This window comes from Muscardinus avellanarius (genome assembly GCF_963383645.1).
Source record: "Muscardinus avellanarius genome assembly, chromosome: 8".
Taxonomy (NCBI): domain Eukaryota; kingdom Metazoa; phylum Chordata; class Mammalia; order Rodentia; family Gliridae; genus Muscardinus; species Muscardinus avellanarius.
The window spans coordinates 11915928-11935432 of record NC_137794.1 but is presented as its reverse complement, the minus strand read 5'-3'; the positions used below and the strand labels follow the sequence as shown (position 1 = coordinate 11935432).

Below are 19505 nucleotides of genomic sequence, written 5' to 3'. Positions count from 1 at the left end.
AAGGAAGGAAGGAAGGAAGGAAGGAAGGAAGGAAGGAAGGAAGGAGAAAAGAAAATCTTAACACCAAAATCTAGGATTTAGGCCCTAGACCTGGCTCCTTTGTGCTCTGATCTTACTGGTAAAACATGTGCATTTTTCACCCAGTGGCTGGCCCAATGGCAGATAATCAGCTTCTATTTGTTAAATGACTGAATAAGTCGCCTTTCTCTTTTTCGAGTTTCCATACTGTGTGTTATGGAGTCTTGTTTAATTACTTGAATGCTATATACAACAGTAATTTAGATGAAAACACATAATGTACAAGAAGAAGTTTTTCCAAAGGATAAAGCATCATGGTTATTGCAAAAATTGTATTATTTTTATCTTTTTCAGGACCAGCTTACAAAGCTCGAGAGTAATGACAAAGAACATAAAGTTTGTAGCCAGACAGATCACAGCCTCAGCAATGAGTCCGCCATTTACTATCTGGGTGAATTTATAAGTCAGTAATCTGATAATAATGCTCAATTTTTACAAACATAAAATGAAGAAAGAAAATACGTACTCATGAGATTGAGATATGAATTAATTAGAATAATGCATGCAAGTCACTTAGCCCAGTTTCTGGCATAGAAATTACATTTATTGTTGTTATAATTAGCTTTATTACTATTGCTACAAATAGATTACAACGTGATAATATCATGTACTTTAAATATATTGCACATGAGAAACAATACAGGGCTCACTTACTTCTGAAAATAAAATTCTTCCTTAATGTAAATAACTAAAATATAACTGATTTGGAAAGTATAGCATAGGAAATCTTACTAGAATGTCAACTGGAATGTCTAGAAGTGTGTAATTGAAATCCATATTGTAAGAATTTTATGTTTCACAATAAAAAGCTAGTGGTGATCATCTTATTGGTCTATATTTTAGCATCTTACCAAGTAATAAAAATTCAAAGCCAGATGTAGTGGCACATGCTTGTAATTCCAGTACTTAAGAGGCTGAGACAGGAAGATCACAGGTTTGTGGCCAGCCTCAGCTACTCAGTAAGGCCCTCCCCAACTTAGTGAAACTCTGTTTCAAACTAAAGCATTAAAAATAAAGCTGGGGTGTAATTTTGAAGTAGAATCCTCCTGGGTACCTCCCTAGTATTATTAAAAAAATGACAAATTCATATTTTCCAATTCAATATATAAAATATCAAAAATCACCATGATATTACAATGTAGCTACTAGGAACAGAAGCTGCCCATAGCTCATTGGATGGCATTTTCTGTAGTTTTGGGGATCAAACACACACAAAAAAACTCATCCTGTTTTAAATATTATAAATTATTATAACAACTCAAGAAAATTAACAGAAAAAAACTGACTGCATCTGCCAAAAATTGTCAATCTCAACAAATAATCTACAGATCTCATGATACTTAGGCTTAAATGGTTAAATAAAAACAAAATTGCACTATTGATACAAATAATAAAAAGAACACCAAAAACGAGAAATCATAAACTTGAAGAACATGATTTAAGTTAAACACAGCACTAAAAGTTCCATGATTATAAAACTATTTGAGCAGAGTAGCTGTCCTACTTAGAGTTTCTACATTTTCACAATGAATCAACGTATAAAACTGAAACGCAGAAAACAAGTTGCCTTATGAAAGTAAGCATTAAAAATTGTTCAATTAGTTTTCCTTCTTTCACAGCGTCTTTTAAGAGAGTGCCCATATCTTTATCAACAATTATCTTTTAGTTGTTTATCATGACTTTGTCTTGCAATCAGCTTTCTCTTCTTCATAATAATATCTGTGACTAAAGTAAAGCCATGGATGAGTTCTAGGAATCCGACTCGGCTCCAGGTAATATAAAAAGCATCTATCAGCCACTCACCCTAGAAACCTGGGCTTGGGTTCTCCAAGGGAGAACTACAGTCTGTCTCAGAAAAGCATGGACAAGAGCTGTTCTTCAGGACACCCTAATAGGGAACGGAGTTCACCACCCAAAGAGTCAATGAATTCCAAGGGTTCATTTTCTTCTGGATGGACTTTTTACTGGAAAGCTATATATGCGTCTTTCAAATTTTCCATGAAGCATTTCTTTACCAGTCTAGTGGGAGAATGTAGAGCTTCTCTAGCTCTGGGATCTTAGAATCCATTCTGGTAGAGGTAGTTTTAGTAGCAGTGGGGCCGTTTGTTTAATGCTTATCTCATATAGGCTTATAGACCTATAACATTACCTTATTAAATCCTAACTACAATTTTGAGTTGTGAACTCCACTTGAAAGATGAAAAGCAGTCTCAATAAAGTGAAATGGTTTGCTCACGAATGTGTAGCTCTTAAATTCAAAGCTGGTGTTCAAACCAGTCTTATTCCAAAGTCTTTACTCGTAAGCCCTATTGAGATAGTTAAGGAAGAATAAATTGTTCCTCCTTTCTCAGAGCAAAAAAATGCATGTAAAACACATGAACATAAAGCCTATTTAATTGATGACTTTCACTTTTGCCCTACCTGCTTCAAGGTTATTTGCAGAGAAGCTACCCAATTTTCAAGTTAAACTCTTTCTTCTTGGATTTCTTATACTTATAGAAATTTAATAATAATTATAAAAGTAAAAGGATCATCTCTAGCAGCTCTGAAGGCAAGTAGAGACTCTCTGGAAAGGAGCTGTTGGTCTATACTGCAGTGATAGGAGGGCAGGGAGAGGGTGCTGGCCTCAAGGCTTAATGGCTGATTATTTAGAACTGAATAGCTGACATACTTCCACTAAGTTCTGTCCCTCTGAGTCACAGAAATTCTCCTGGGGAGAGTAAAGGTAGCCTACAAGAAAAACAAGAATTCCAACTGACTTCATCGTCATGATGTTTTTGCCTTCGACATTAACTGTGGAGTGTGAATTCTAAATATGAGGATATCATATGGTTCCACTCTGAATTCAAGAATTTTAACACATAGTTAGGGGTCATTTGGGGAGATCGGGTAAAGGATTGAAAATAACAGGCTTTTGGCTTTTTTAAAAATAAAAAAGTGTATTCTTCATATTTACTCTATATTTACTCTGTGCTTTCCTGGCTGAATTTTTTTTTTAAATTGGAAATTGCAGTCTATTATTGTATTGTAACTTGAAAGTGCTGCTTCTCCCAGTTTCAGAGGTTTTGCTTTTGGTCTTTTTTGCCTTGGTTTGGTTTTAACATGAGTTTGCCCTAAAATATTTTTAATATATCAGCAGAAATCACAGACCCATATGCAACTGAAGATATTTTCAGTATCTCATGTGTTTTTCTCTTGCCACTTTACTTCACCAACTTCTAAAGTAATTCTCTGTTGCCAAAAATTGTAATTTTTCTTGAAATTCATCATCACAAAGGCAAATTATAACATATGTATCTATACTATAAACTAAAATTGAATTTTAGAGCTCTTTTAATATATTTGTATTGGTGCATTGCAATTATCCATTATACTGACATACAGAATGACAGGAACATACATATGCACAGGACAGGGCGTGTTCCCCTTTCGATCCCACCCCGCTCCCTTCCTCTCCTTGTCCATGTCAGTGACATTGGTATTATTGGTAATTTTGTACATGTACATAGCATTATTTAAAGTGTTACCTTCATTACTTCTCTATCCCCCCTTCTTTCTTTCCCATAAACCCCCTCCGCAGCTCCACTGGATTCTCTACTCCTTTATCTGAGATCCCCTTGTTACCCAATTCTATCTTCCACATATGAGAGTAAATATATGACTCTTCACTTTGTGAAACTGGCTAATCTTATTTAGCAAAATGTTCTCAAATTCCATCTATTTTCCTGAAAATGACATGATTTTGTTCTTCATGACTGAGTAGAATGACACTGTGTGTACATACCACAGGTTTTAGTCCATTCATCTGTTTATGAACATGTAGGCTGTTCCATATTTTGGCTATTGTGGATTGTGCTGCGGTAAATATGAATATGCTTGTATCACTATAACATTCTGACTTCAATGCCTTTGGAAAGATACCCACAAGTAGTATTGCTGGGTGATATGGTGGTTCCATTCCCAATCTTCTGAGAAACCCCTACATTGATCTCCATATTGGCTGTACAAGTTTGCAGTCCCACCAGCAATGTATGAGAGTTCCTGTTTTCCCATATTCTCACTAGAATTTATTATTGTCTATATTCCTGATGCCTGCCATTCTAACTGGTGTTAGAATCTCAGTGTAGTTTTGATTTGAATTTCCTTGATTACTTATGATGTTGAACATTTTTTCATACATTTATTGGTAACATTTATTTCTTCTTTTGAGAAGTGTCTGTTCTGTTCAATTGCCCATTTTTTGATTGGGCTTTTTTAAAGTATTATTTTAAGTTCTTTGTATATTTTAGAACTTTTATAGACCAAACATTCAATTATTCATTTATCCATTTGTGCCCTACATCTTCAATTTGTACCTCAAGATCTATTCTCTACATTTTTCTCCTCTGCCCTTTGTACCGAGAAGCTGGCTTTCAGGATCTGCACCAATGGGCACCCACCACGGACCTCTGGCTTCAGTAGGGACCAACCAATGAGAAAATGGCAGAAGAGTATGATCTGGGCATTTATTCCTTGGTCTCTTTTATGTTAAGATATAGAATGTACCAATGAAGAGCTTAAGATTCATATAGTTAAGTCATGAAGGTTGTAATTTCATCATTAGAAAGCCCCTGTAATGAATTTACTAGGTGGTAACTCCAGGCAAGTAGAGTGTGCCCAGAGAAGGTGTGTCCTTGGGGGCGTGGCCTTAGGAACTATGCTGATGTCTTTGAATCCCCTTGCTTGCTTCCCATTTCCGATATATGAGAGCAGAGCCCTTTCTTTCTTCCTCTCTCTACTTCCTGCCACCGTGCCCTGAGATATGCAGACATTGTCTTCACATGAACTAAACCTGGAATCTCAAAAAAAAAAAAAAAAAGAAATCTTTCCTTTTTTATACATTGTGTGGTCAGTTACTTTGGATTATATTAGTGAGAATGTTGACTAACCAGTCTCCCTTCCTTCTGAATACATAGGAATTAGCTTCCAAAATATATCTCTCCTAAGAGTTTTCTGGTAACTATTCTGCCTTCTGTTCAGGAGTAGTAAAAGCCCCTCCACTCCCAGCCATACTAGGAAACTATGGTATTCCTTGTTCTGTTGAAAAGTTATGCCTACAACAATATAATCTTTATAACATTAATTAAACTATCCTCAAGTGATTCCGTTTATGCATGTTTTCATCTTCCTCCTGGAATCCTGATAAACCATTGAAGGTAAAAAGATAAGATTCTTGCTGTCATCACATGTAATCAAACCTGTAGGTAGGTCCAGTGTCACAGCCATCTGACCTGGCAGTTGCCCTGGGTCCTGAGCTTAGGGGGGGTGGGGGCTGTGCTTGGTCTAATACTCTGTTGCCACCATGTTGGAATTAGGAGTAATTTGTGAACCAAAAGAAGTTTGCAGTTTCTTATCTTTTTTTTTTTTTTTTGATACTGGAGTTAAATCCATGACAATTCTACCTCCAAGCTCCAAGCTCCACTCCAAGACCTATTTTGTATTTTGAAACACAGTGTTTCTAAGTTGCCTAGTTTGGCTTTGAGCCTATTATCCTTCTGTCTCAGTCTCTCATATACTGAGGTTACCGACCTATGTCACTGTGCCCAGCTAGGAACTTGCATTTTAGTTTCACAGATCATGTAGCTTCTCCTGCAAATATGATATAGACATTGGATACAAATCTAATCCTTATAACAAGAACATATTTACCAGGATAGTATGGTGTTTCAAATACCTACCATTTTCTAAAGTTGCATGCATATTAACTTATTCAATCCTCTCAACAGCCAACGAGAAAGGCAGTGTTTTTATCCGTACTTTTGAGATAAAGATCAAGAGGTTCAGAGAATTCAAGTGCCTTGCACAAAGTCACTTCAGTAGTAAGTATAGAATATAGGGTTCCAATCTAAGTATTTTGCTTCCGCTATGCTACTCTATTTCTGCAATGGAAGCTCAGAGAAGAAAGCAATTAGATTTAATTGTAAATTAAAGCCATGTGAGCAGTAACGTGTCATGGAGTAAGATTCTGGAAGGGACTGTGTTTCCTATGTTAGACAGCCTAACCATGGAGTCCCAACAGGGGCAGGAAACCTGTGTACAACAATAATAGTTAATTTCTCAAATCGTGGTAGTTTAAGAACAGCTGAAGGTTTTGTGTTATCAAAGTCAAATCTTTACTTGATTTTGACATATAGTGAATAAAATCTAAGTAGGATTGACATCTGTTGATCTTGATCTTTTTAAAGTATTTTCTGTATTCCTAAAGACTTGAGGAAGCCTATTTAACAAAAACAATAAAAGTTATTAACATTTGTTCCTAGAAAGAAATAATAAAATAGTATCTAAAAGATAAGTGTGTGTGTGTGTGTGTGTGTGTGTGTGTGAGAGAGAGAGAGAGAGAGAGAGAGAGAGAGAGAGAGAGAGAGAGAGAGGTGAGCTGGGAATTGAACCCAAGGGGATTTTACACTGAGCTACATCCCAACATTTTTTATATTCATTCATTCATTCATTCAGTTATTAGTTTTAAACAGGTTCTTGCTAAATTACCACATGCCAGTCTTGAACTTGTAATCTTCCTGTTTTAGCCTTCCAAGTACTGAGATTACAGACATGAGCCACCATTTTTGCTATAGGGGATTATTTATATTTGTCTATACTGACTTCTAAACTACAGAATTATATCTTGTAATATAAATGCCAACACATCATTGCTTTTGGAAAAATGAAAGACTCTATCTACTATGAAGACAAAAATGTTTTCTTAGAAATCATAAAAATGAAGATTACTAGTTTAATTTTTGTATAAAGCTCTTCAAAATAATGCAAGGCTTTAGTATCTAAATATCATATAACATCTATTTTTTTATTTCCTTATAGTACTGGGAATGGAATCCAGGTATATTCTACCTCTGAACTGTACCCCAGCCCTATCTTATGGTTTGTTTTGAGACAGAGTCTCACTAAGTTGCTGAGGGCCTTTCTGAGTTGCTGAGGCTGGCCTTGAACCTGTGATTCTTCTGTCCCAGCGGCCCAAACACTGTGATTACAGTCCTGAGACCTCCATGCCCAGCTCACATAATATTTATTTAATTCATATCCTTCCAAGTAGAGAACAAGGCTCTGTCTTTGGCTATGGGGGCTTGTTATTATTGCTTTCTTTTCTTCCCACAGTATCAAAGGTCTTTCTTACTAATCTACTAATGCAGGTTGCCCCTCATTTTAAAGATTGTTCACTTTAATTGATTTTTGTTTCCACCTTTTTGTTTTATTTATTTATTTATTTATTTATTTATTTATTTATTTATGGTGGTACTGGGGATGGAACCCAGGGGCTTTTCTACCTCCAGGCTATACTCCCAGACCTATTTTATACTTTATTTGGAAACAGGGTCTCACTAAGTTGCTGAGAGCCTCACTCAGTAGCTGAGGCTGGCTTCGAACCTGTGCGATCCTCCTGTCTCAGCCTCCTAAGACCTGGGATTACAAGCGTGCGCCACCACGCCCAGATCCACCTTTTAAAACTATAATCTACCCACTACTGTTTGGATGAGACTCGTGCCAACCAAGAGTTACTACTTGGTTATGTGAATTCTTTCAAATACCTCTGGAGAAAAAACAACAACAAAAAACAGGTGAGCACTTCCGCACCCCATTTTATCTTACTGTCAAACTTTGTGAGCTAAATCATAAACATCCCAATCTGACACCAGAATCCAAACAGATCCCTTCCACACACATCCTCCCCCCAGAATAAATGAGCTGGTTGTCAGGACTGACTGGTATGTTTTAAAGGATGTCTTAGCCAGGGGTATTATTTTAAGAGATGAGCAAATGGGGAAACCCTGCAGCCAGCCAATAAAATATGAACTGAAGGTGCAAAGAAGCGCTCATAAATATTACTCAGAACAAGGGATCCATTGTTCGCCGCCAACCCCTCAGTGACTTCTCTGATCTCAGCCCCTCTCTGTGCGTCAGGGAAGCCTCTTCCTTTAACCTGTGGTTTTTAAAAGCTGAGCTACTACATTATTTATGACTGTAAATGTGAGTAGGCCGTCTGTATGCTCCTTGTACACACATGCAGAGACACCCCCTCCTCTCTGCATGGCGGTATTTCAACGTGGAGGGATGAAAGGGTTACCCCGGGAGCTGACGTGGTGGGAATGTTGAATAAGCTACTGTGTCCCTCTGAGGTAGACTGAGGACTTCCCAACTCGCTCTCCACCTGCAGAGCTCCAGGCGCAGCCGGCACTGACTCCTGCCAGTCCTTTTTTCTTTCTTTCAAGTACTGATTAGTTTTTGTTATTTCCTTCTCTTTCTCGTCATCATTGTTCTATGCCTCCAACTAGGACTCTGGATCTTTCCTGTTGGCGTCTCTTCTGCGCTTGTAAAAAGGAAATAATGTCTTCGCAGAAGTGGTATGGGTATCCAACACAGATTACGCGAGCCCGGCTCTTGGAAGGTGTCCTGGCTGCTGTTTCGGTTCCATGTTGGTCTCTGTCCTTTCTTCCTTTCGCTTTCCTTTGATTTTCCCCTTTAGAATTCTAACTATTTTCTAGCAAGGCAAAGAATGGTTAGATTCTACCAGAGAGGATGAGGAGAGAGAGGGAGAAGGAGAAGTAATTACAGGGAAGGCAGAGCCAGGGCCGGTTGGATGCCCTGGGGGGCTTTTCTCTGGTGGGTGGAGGCTGCTATTGGCACTTCATAACCTTTTTCTCCTCAACTACAGAGCAAACAGGACACTGTACCTAAATTCTCCAACTGGAACTAATTGATTTTCAACTAATCTAAGCCTCTAAGTATGAAGAGGCTAGGACCAAAGGCTGACCCCGGGGAAGGGTGGGAGTGGCTAAGAAGAGGGGTGCCAGGAGAGCCTGGGGCTGGAAGGTCACAGAACTGGAGAGCAAAGAATGTGGGGGTGGGGCAGGGGTGGAGAAAGAGAAGAGAAATCCTAGAAAATGAAAAACGAAAGAGAAGGGGCCAGAGGTGACAATGCGCCCAGCCCTGTGTCCAAAGCTTATTTCCTTCCACCTCTTACTTTTGAAACTGGTTATTTGAAGGGGACCATTACAATTTTCAAAAGATTGGAATTAAACTCCACCTAGAGCTGTATCCGGCAGTCCTGTGCCAGTCATTCATTGGACAATCAAATCGTTTTGAAAACAGTGATCTTCTTGGTCCTATTTATGAAGGCAAATGGCCACTGAAGAAAAGTCTTTCTCTTTAAGGGTCAAAAGTTTTAAAGAGTGATTGTTGTTCCATCCAGTATTAGCATTTGTGATTCCAAGCAAAATGCAGGAACATGAACTCTACTAGATTCAGATTATCCTTTCTCTCAGACCATCCCCCACTTCTAAAAAATTCTTGCATGTGTTTATGGGTGTGTTTATGTTACAAAAGTGTTAAGAACGTATTGGAGAGATTACAGAGATAGGTATCTCTAGGTAGATCTGTATATAATTCCTCTCCACCGGGCACTTGAGTCAGCCAAAAGCAACAATAAATATCAATGATGTCTTTCAAATCTGTCAACTGAAGACAAGCATTTTTTTCTTCCAGTAACAGGAGACCTGAATGATTTATAAAAGGAGGGCTTAATTTTTAAAGTCTTTGAGATTTTTTTTTCCCTATCCAAAGTACTAAATATGTTATTAGGAAACATAAAAAACTTAAGCATCACATTTACATATTTTTATGTTTGAAAATGTACTTGAAATATATCTAAGAAGCATTTGACTCCAAGCCAATGAGTCAAAAAACATAAATAAGCCCTAAGTTGAACTTTTTCAGAAAGATACAGACAAAAAAAATAAAACAAAAGTAAATTTCCTGTGTTTTTCGTTTTTTGTAATTTCCTGTAAAACATCTACAATGTGACATCATTTTAGTTTTACTATCAAGTAATCAAGCAAAAATGGTTTCTAAGTTTTCAAAAAACTTCAATACAGGTTTATTTCATGCAAGCAAGAACTATATATATTGAAAGCATAAAATCTAGTCTTTTCTTCATTTATCTGGTGTTTAATTTATAAACTAACAACACTTTTGAAAAAGAAAGTTAAAAAAAAGAGTAAGATATTTTTATTACTAACAAAGAGGTATTGACTAAGCATAAAATCAACTGAAGATCAATAGTTTTAGTGGAAAAAAATAGAGAATTCAACCTGGTAAAGTCTCCTACTATGAGTGACAAAATTTGGCCTAAGAATAAGACATAGGAAAGAGTGGTAGGTTTCTCTTCATTCAATTAACCATTTTCATTTGCTTTTTTCAAACTGGACAAATCACTTGAAGTAATTTAACGGTAAAAATTATGTGTTTGGTTTTATAGTTAGATAGTTACGTGAAAAGTCAAAGTCAATTTATTCATATTTTCAGTAAATTACAATCTATTTTACTTATGAACACAATATTAACTTTACTTGAAATTTAAAAAACATATTTTCCTAAATAAATAAATTATGCATTAAAAAGATGATATTTGTTAAATATGATTCTTTGCTTGGATTCAGTTTAATTGTTCTTGATGAGCAAAACTTATGTTGGAAAAAGGCTCATTCTGAATGACAAGTTAAATGCAGAAAATCTAGTATTTGGCTTGAAAATGACATTATGTAAGAATTCATAACAGGATGCCAGTAGGGTCTTTCTATATAACTGGTAAAAGTATAACAGCATCATGAACTATACCAAGAATTTCAGTGCTTTTGAATGTAACATTCATTATTAGCAAATATTACCTGCAACATGTTCCATGTGTCATAAGACTCAAGAGACTCTTTTAATATCTTAAAAGATGTGTATATAGTGGGGGCTAAGTGAAAATGAGTCAAATTAGCAGTAGGAATGGATTTGTCCTGAGGAAGTCAATTGGAATGTATAAATATGTGGAAAGAATCCATTGCTGTTACACTTTTACCATTTCTGAGTATGCTTTGACCTCTTTTACTATGGAATGATACGGAAGTTAATAAGCTTTTTACTAAGTAGGGATTGACTGTAAGTTCTGGTTATATTTGAAGGCATGTTCTAGGGGTAATAAAATTGTGGTTCAATTTTCCTCAGAGACTACTAGAAAAAAATTCACCTTATATCAAAATCACTAATTTATTGTGAGATATTTAGTTTGAGATTATTAACTAAAAACGAAATGATATGGTTTGTTATTGAAGGTAAGTCACTGACCAGCAGTTCAAACAGTAGAAAACTTAAGTTTTCTAAAGTTTATTCTCAATATTACTCCTGTAGAATAAAATGAGTGATTGTATTTCTTGGTATAGGTAATAAACTTTTAAACTGCTACATAATTATAATATGAAAAATATAAGCAAAATATCATTTATTTAAAAACATGTCTTAATGAAAAAAACATTCCAGAAATCACTTAATAAAACTGATTATAATTATTTTTTACTTTTTTATTCTATGTAGATTTACAAAATGTAATGGCACACAAATTCAAAAATCATACTTAATCTTCTAAAATAATAACACACATCTCTTGTGAATAATCAGAATATTTAATTACAATACAGTATATTATTAGAACAAGTTCATGACTAGTACACTATTTTTGAAAGTATATTACTCATTCTTCTGTCAGATTTTAGACAACCTGAACTGATACTTTCAGTGGTTTGTTTTTGAATATGTAAATTATGCCAGGGTGAATTTTTTTCTACTAAAATATAAAAGATAATCTAAGTCCTAGAATAATACTTTAGAAATGCTGCAAAGTAAAAATCTACCAGGAGCCACATTCTCCTGCTTCCACTCCTAGGGGAAAAAAATGGCACTAACTTGGATTAAGCTACATTTAAAAATTACATGTGGAACTTGTTAATTACATGCAGAAATAAAGAGCCTGGAGAACACCTGATTAGTTGAATGAATTAAAAACTTAGTAAGACCTAATCATAAGAGCTTTGTCTCTAACATACAACCTATGATTTATTAAGCACCTTGTCCTTCATGCTAGGAGCCATTGATAAGAGCGAGTGAATGAAGCATATTAAGCACCATATATTATAAAAGCATCCATGTGTCATTAAGATTTGTTGCTAACTGACTTTTCAAAGAATATTTCCTTTGAGATGCTTTCTGTGGAAGTTTTTAATTAAGTGCATAATAAAACATGTCAATTCTAAGTCAAAGCAGATTGCATGGATAATATACAGTTTTAAAAGTTCTTTGCATTATAGCTTGCAGCATGGTTTCTTGTTGTTGATTCAACTTGTTGGTAAAACTTTTAGTCTTCAGAAGTGCCTTTAGTTTTTCTCTAAAATATTTAAAGAAAACAACAGCCCTTGTAAAATCATTCTGAATTGGTAAGCGTTTTAATATTATTGCCAGAGGGAACGCTGGGCACTAAGTTATTATTTAATATTGTCAATATTTAAAAACTAATGTCAAGTCCAGCACTGAGTACAAAATAATCTTAAAAACATTCCCTAATGTTGTTGGCACTTAAGTTCCCAATTAAATATTTTATCTCAAGGAAAAGGAAAATCATGTGAAAGTAAAGACGATCATAGTATGTTTTACATTTCTCTTGCTTATGGAAAAAGTCAAGTAGGTATGACATATTTTAATCATTACAGTTAAGAAATACTGGGCTGAAACTTCTTTTGTAAAATATTTTTATGGAATTTCAGAATCCCATACTAGATTATTTGATAGTATCATTTGATCTTGGTTAATTTTATGTCAATATTTTATAGTAGTTGCTTCCCCTTAATGAAAATTTTAGGTAGAATACGAATATGTATCTATTTGCTCTTTAAGTGACTAACAAAAAAGGCTCTAAATGTTACTTTTACTTTCCCATATGTAAAGTCTTATTTCTTCTTTTTCTCTATTGCCTAAAGCATAGCCACCCTCATAAATTCCCCCTTTTTAGACTATTGCACTTTTATTCATATATTTAAACAAGGTTGAAATTTTAACAAGATCTGCAAAGACCCAATTCTACCCAAACTGTAACCATTTAATTTTAGCTTTCATGTGAAATATATAAATGACTTTGTTGCCTAGAGCGAAATCTTACATTCTATCAATGAAAGAAAGGAAACAGAAGCTACAGAGGAAAGTTATAGAAAATGACTTTGTATAAACATGACCACCTACCAAGCAGCTACTTTACCATTAAAAAAAAAAACTTCCACTTTGTAAAAAGAGGGATCAGCCAAAAGAAAAAAGAGAAAGGACAACATACCTAAGTTGACAAAGCTCATGACCATGTCCGCATCATTCAGAAAGTTGGTATCATGTAGGCTGGCTAGAGGAGGGCTCTGGGTGGTAAGAGGAGCTGTTCGCGATAACTGTATGCGCCGGGGGTACCCATTGGGAGAGGCCGGGTATCCTTTTCTTGCCCCTCTGGTCTCTCCTACCAGGGATGCCCGCACTGAGTATTCCGACTCTTCAGGATTTTCTTCATTGGCCATGGCATTGTACAAGTCCAGCATAAAGAGAGGCGCAGAAGATGCTTGCTTTCCAGGTGAAAATGGTCTGGGTCTGTGAGGCAAACCCAAGATAGAGAGAATTTCCCTCTGTATTTCCCGTCTTTCGTGGTTCCGCAGTCTTCTATAAATAAAACTGGAGTGAACATGATTGTCTCCCAAACCTCCTTTTGCACAACCCACTAGAACCCAGCAGCTCCAGAGGAAACCCACAATGCCCCTAAGTAAAAATACAGTCAGAGGCATTTTTGTCCAAAAGCAGAAGTTGATATTTTTAGTCCTTCTTGTCCACTTAAAAAAGAATCTAAGTTCTTTGGATGTACACTTTCCCAGCAGCTGTTTTTTTTAAAAAAATTACCTATTCTTCATGACAGTGACATTTCTGAACACAACATCCTCACTGATTTTCCTGTTCTATTTTAAATATTTTGTAAGGTGTCGAGAGTAGTAATTTTTAAGAAAGCTAAAACTCAAATTTCCAATTATCCACAGTTGCTAAGAGTTCTTGCTGCATTGATGTAGCAGGAGACGGCTAATTGTATTTGATCAGATGACCTATGCATTCCTATATAAAGTTATGATAATCAGGCCTCTGGTGTTTGAATTATCGGAAGCCGATCTTCTGATAAACTGTAGTTCCCAAGTTATCTTCACTTGCTCTTGACTTCTTCTCAACCCTTGAGCTCCTTCCAAGACAAATCCTGATTTCTGAATCACAGATCTATGTTGATCTGCACCTTGGTGTTGGAATATATATCTGTCCGGCAGCTTGGTGATAACTTTACCATCTTTTGTATCGTCTTAGTGTAAAAGAAGACTCAAGGTTGTACTGTTCTAGTCAATGTGTTTCCCTGAATTTACTTGAAATTTTTCCTGTAAGTCCATTCAATTCCTTTCTCCTTCTCACTGCTAATTCCACCTCCAGCAGGCACAAATATACCAGCCCTCTTCCAGAGAGATCTAAAGAGTAATGTAAGCACAACCCTGCTGGGAAAGAAGAGGCTTCTCATTGTAATTTGAAACTGGTAAAGCAAAAAGAACTTAACCCTTTTGCTACCAGAAAAGCCTCCATTTTCACAATTTTATAATCACGCATCTAACACTCAACAGTGATATATGGGGCATACAAGTTCCAGGGGAAATAATAGCTAGTTTGCAAGTAGCACACTGCAAATTTTGCCATCCACTTTATATAGTACTCTTTCCTCTCTCTCTCTCTCTCTCTCTCTCTCTCTCTCTCTCTCTCTCTCTCTCTCTCTCTCTTATTGGCACACATTAAATATACTTCCATATTAAGTCTCAAGTTGTGGCTGAGTTAACATGATATGTCTCAGTTCTGTATTTGAGATTTTTTCTAGTTTTTAAGTCATTAAAATTTACTTCTTAAAAAAAGGACAAGTTGGAGATTGGGGTTAATTTGTTGTTTCTTAATCGCAGGCAGATCTTTGTAAAACAGAAAAGTAGAGAATTAATCACTAGGAAATATATTCTTGCTCCCCAATGGTTAGTTATAATTATTCATTAATATTAATCGGGTAACCCAGCTTTAAGGGCCTTTGCGTGTCAAAATTTTACACAGAAAGCTATATTTGTATGTCTCTTACTAAATAAGCACAGTTGGCATACAAATATCTTAAGATGTAGCATCATGATGCTGCTTAAGTGTTCCGGTTGAAATGTGAACAGACTTACAAATTAGATATTTCCCACAAATTGTACTCGGTACTTCAATTTGTTTTAACCCATGCAAATAAACACAAGTCGGCTGGGGATTAAAGATTCCTCACGACTACATGCAGATTGAAATCTGAGCTTCTGAAATTAGATGGTTATACTGGGGAAAACGTACACCTTTCTAAAAGACCGTACTTAATCCGAGGAAATGAGCAAAGTACGTGTTTATCCTTAATGTTTAATGCCTTTAGAATTTGGAAGTCTACACTGTTTTTCTGCAGCTGTGATTTTCCTCAGGAGCACTCCCTTAAATCCAAGGCTCACAGTGCCTGCATTGTCTGGGACAGCAGCATTCTGATACCAACGTAAATTTATTGAGCAAATTCTAGAGCTGTTATGAAATTTTAATGTTTTTCCTTTACCTAGAGGAGCCTGGTTTCTGGTTTAACTTCTTTTTACATATTTCCTCTGAGTGTACAAAGTCATATTTCTCACAAGTCTTCAGTTTTATTGGTGAATGCGTGATACTGAAAACATTTGCAAAGTCTTATCGAAGGCATTGTTTTTCTCATTCAAACTCATTATGCTAAACCTTGATGATGCTGTTTAATATTTGCCTTGCTAATTTTTTATTAATTACCGTGCAGGATGACACAGTAAGAGACCCAAATGCTGCCATATATGTAAGGCCTCTATAAAGCAGACATTGCGAGAAATGGCAGAAGTACAGATGGAAATAAGTGAAAAAGGCTATTTCAATAAGAAAGTGGTTTAAACTACTAAAATTCTTGAAATTGTTGATTTAATACTCAAACCAAACTAATACTTTTTGGTCGGAATTGATACAAAATCAAATCAATTACTTTAAAACAAAAAACGTCGCTGCCTTTATAAAACATAACCCACATAAAGTAGGCTACAGTTTTCTTCTATATTTTAAAATAAATTGCCAGCATTATGAATCTGTTTCATGTCTCTAGAGCACAGCATAGAGTTACAAAGTAAAAATTGGCCACACTAGAGGAAGAAACCATTCTTATTATCTTCCATATGTGCTGAATTTTTTCCCCTAAGATACATGTGAAAAATAAAAATGAGTTTAGGTGTCACAAATCACTCTCCAAAGCATGATTTATAATATCAATCAGTATATAATGTTAATTCGATTGCGCACGCTGGCATACAGCCATTCTTTGTATTGGGAATCACTTGCGAGTATTTTTGTTCAGAATTTTTAGTGTCCACCCTCCCCTACCTTTCCTTCCAACTCAGACTAGATTTGGCAAACATTCGTTTCTTTTTTTTCCCCAAAAGATCAACATGTACAACAAGAGAAAGCAAATAAAATAATCTTCCAGGAATAAAGGGGAAATGCTAGTCACTAAATGAAAAGTCAGATACTTTCAATTAAAAGTCAACGTATTTCATCACATCATTTGAATCTTCAGGTAGATTTTAGAATATGAATGTATTTTGCAAGTGCAAAGTAAAAACATTACAGAGTTTGGGCATGCGTTTTCAAATTATACAAGAAATTGAACGTACTGGATAAGCGTATGCAGAAAAGAAAAATGGGGGGTGAGGACGAGAGAAAGACCCAGGTCATCTCAGAAATTGTTCCTAAAGATAAGGTCACTTCAAGAAGAGCAGCCTTCGTCAAAACCTACCTCTTACACTGTAGTAGCTGCCTGGGGATACACTAATATAAGAGGCCTCCTGGTGATGGACAGCGCGATCCATGCAAGAAGTATTTCTCTATTATCATTCCTTCTGTTCAGGTTTCTCTTTCCCCATTATAATAGACACTTTTAGTCCCTGGATATATAAATCAACCATGTCCAATCCATCGATTTCCTTCCTCCCTTTTTTTGTTCTTTTGGCTTTTTAAAAGGCACTGGCTCAACAGAAGTTTGAAACATTTGTAAATCTGTTTTGTTTTCAAAGATTCTTCCCATTTTGTTTTTTGTTCTTCTGTAGTTTTCTCCTTGAATGTGAATGATAGAATCACAATACCAATGGTGTCTACATTCCCACTTTATCTCTCAAAATTGGAGAATATTCTAAAATCATTTGGATATGATCTTAAAGGTTTTAAGCAGAAGCTATCTTAGACTTTGTTGGAGAGGGAAAGCTCCAATCAACTACTTAGGTTTCTGAAGAGTCTGGCCGATGAGCGAATCCAGGGAAGGTGCTCCCTTCTACAATTCCTTCAGTGAACACAACCCCAAGGACATAACAGAGCAGTATCTGTATTAAGTTGACTTCAGCTCACTCTTTCTATCTCAGAGCCGAAAGCATAGCATACATAGAAACAGAAGAAGATGTGTATCGCAGTGGTCCAAAGACAGGCGGCACCACCATCTGACATACATCTGCTTACAGTAACCTGGAAGGGATTGCAGCCATGGGCAGCCTGTATTTTTTTTTTTTTTTTTTTTTTTGTCTATCCAGTTACAATATCTTAAGGAAAAGTCTCAAACAAAGAATAAGGAGAGTCACCAAAACCTTTAGAAATGTTTGGTATCATTTTTAATGAAAGGTTACATTTCTGAATAGTTTTAAATGCATGAGTTTCTTCCAAATGCTCCATATTATTCCATGTTTCTAAGACCATTTTATATTATTTCATGAGTGTAGGTAGTCTAGTAACTACTTTTAGGAAGAAGAAGACAATATAAAATCATTAAAAATTAGACACTTAGTAGAACACCAGTCTGATGGTATCTGACAGACTCCAATTAATTCTCCCCAAAACATTCGGTTAGTTTATTTGGTCACATATTTATCCATCATCTATATCGACAAGTTTTAGACAATTAGGTTGATCAATAATTAGTAATATAGTCAATCATAAAAGAATACCATTATTTGTAAAGCACTTTGTAATTAAAAAAAATCATAAACAATAACCCAACATTTGGGATTACTTGGTAATTTATTTATTAATTTAACAAATATTTATTGTATTTTTAGCCAGGTGTGTTGGCACACACTTGTAATTTCAGCATTTGGGAGGCTGAGACAGGAGGATCGCACCTTGAGGACAGCCTCAGCTACTTAGAGAGGCCATTTGCAATTTAGTGAGACCCTGTTTCAAAATAAAGAATTAAAAAAAAGGGCTAGGGGTGGAGCTTGGAGGTAGAATGCCCCTGGGTTCCATCTCCAGCACTGAAAAAAAAATATTATTGTATTTCTATGGTGTATATATGTGCTTTAGAAACTACCAAAAATACAAGCTTCTTGTAACAAGTCTATGATTATATGATGTTGCATTTCAATTGATTAACAGGCATAAAATTATTATTTAATTGTAGTTACTAATCAAAGGAGACTTCTACTTTTTTCATCTATTAGCTGAAGCAGAAGTCAATTTAAAAAATTCAAACTGAATTTATTTTATTCAGCAACATGAAACAATACATGCTAGTGGCTCAATATAGGTTATAAACAACTAATTTTTTAACAATGATCAACAATTACAAAAAAATGTTAAGGACAATTCATTCTTTCTAGAAATGTAGTCATAGAATTCACTAAGCTCACAATTTGACAAAATGTTATCTCTTTTCCTTAGCCTATTAAGGGTTCCTGTTGCATTTATTATAGTTATGAATCTAACTACAAACTTCTACCAATATTAGATAATTACCATGACTCAGAAGGAAAAGTACTATGTAATAAGTTTAGCACTTGCAAAATATATTGGTCTATTATTATAGGGAAAGTCTATTGAATTAAAGTTGCCCAGAACCTGTATGAGCTACTTCTGTTCCTACCCATAAATACCTCATTCCTTGCATTACAATAGCTTATTATATGTTTTGTTTTGGTGGCACCTTTTATGACCCACACTGTAATGCAAAAAGCTTAGAAAATGACCACTTTGGGCCTAGTAAACATTAGGAGTTAACACCACACCTGCTAAGGCTCAGCAAGATGAACCATATAGTAGACTCTGGGATAAGGTGGGGTGTGGGAAAAGGCACTAAATAAGGCCTGTAGGAGAGTTCCAAAAGGAAGAATGTTTTATCATTTTTTTTATTGGTGCATTGTAGTCATAAGTCATACATCTTAATGGACTACAAGATGTTAGAGGCATACATGCACACACCACTTATTTAGCCCTTACCCAATTCTCACGCCTTCCCTCCCCCTCCCTCCTTCTCATGCTTGACTTAGTGATTGACTCTGACATGTTTGTGAATGTACATCATGTACATTAGGGAATTACCCTCTTCCCCTCCATCTCTCTCGGGTCACCTAATTTGCTCTTCTATGGTTTCTCCTTCCTAGTCTAGAGTTCCTCCTATGACCTTTTTC

At 35.8% G+C, this 19505-nt stretch overlaps 1 protein-coding gene across 2 annotated transcripts in view; it reads right to left on the bottom strand.

Moving 5' to 3' along the window:
• The window catches only part of BMP5 (bone morphogenetic protein 5), a gene marked incomplete at both ends in the record, with an annotated part of 126312 nt that extends 112555 nt beyond the window's left edge, over positions 1 to 13757 (bottom strand). For both annotated transcript variants that reach the window (XM_080699803.1, XM_080699804.1), the window contains one exon: positions 13268 to 13757. In XM_080699803.1, coding sequence (XP_080555929.1) covers positions 13268 to 13757 — 490 coding nt within the window. The remainder of the gene's footprint in view (positions 1 to 13267) is intronic.
• Positions 13758 to 19505: the final 5748 nt, after the last annotated feature.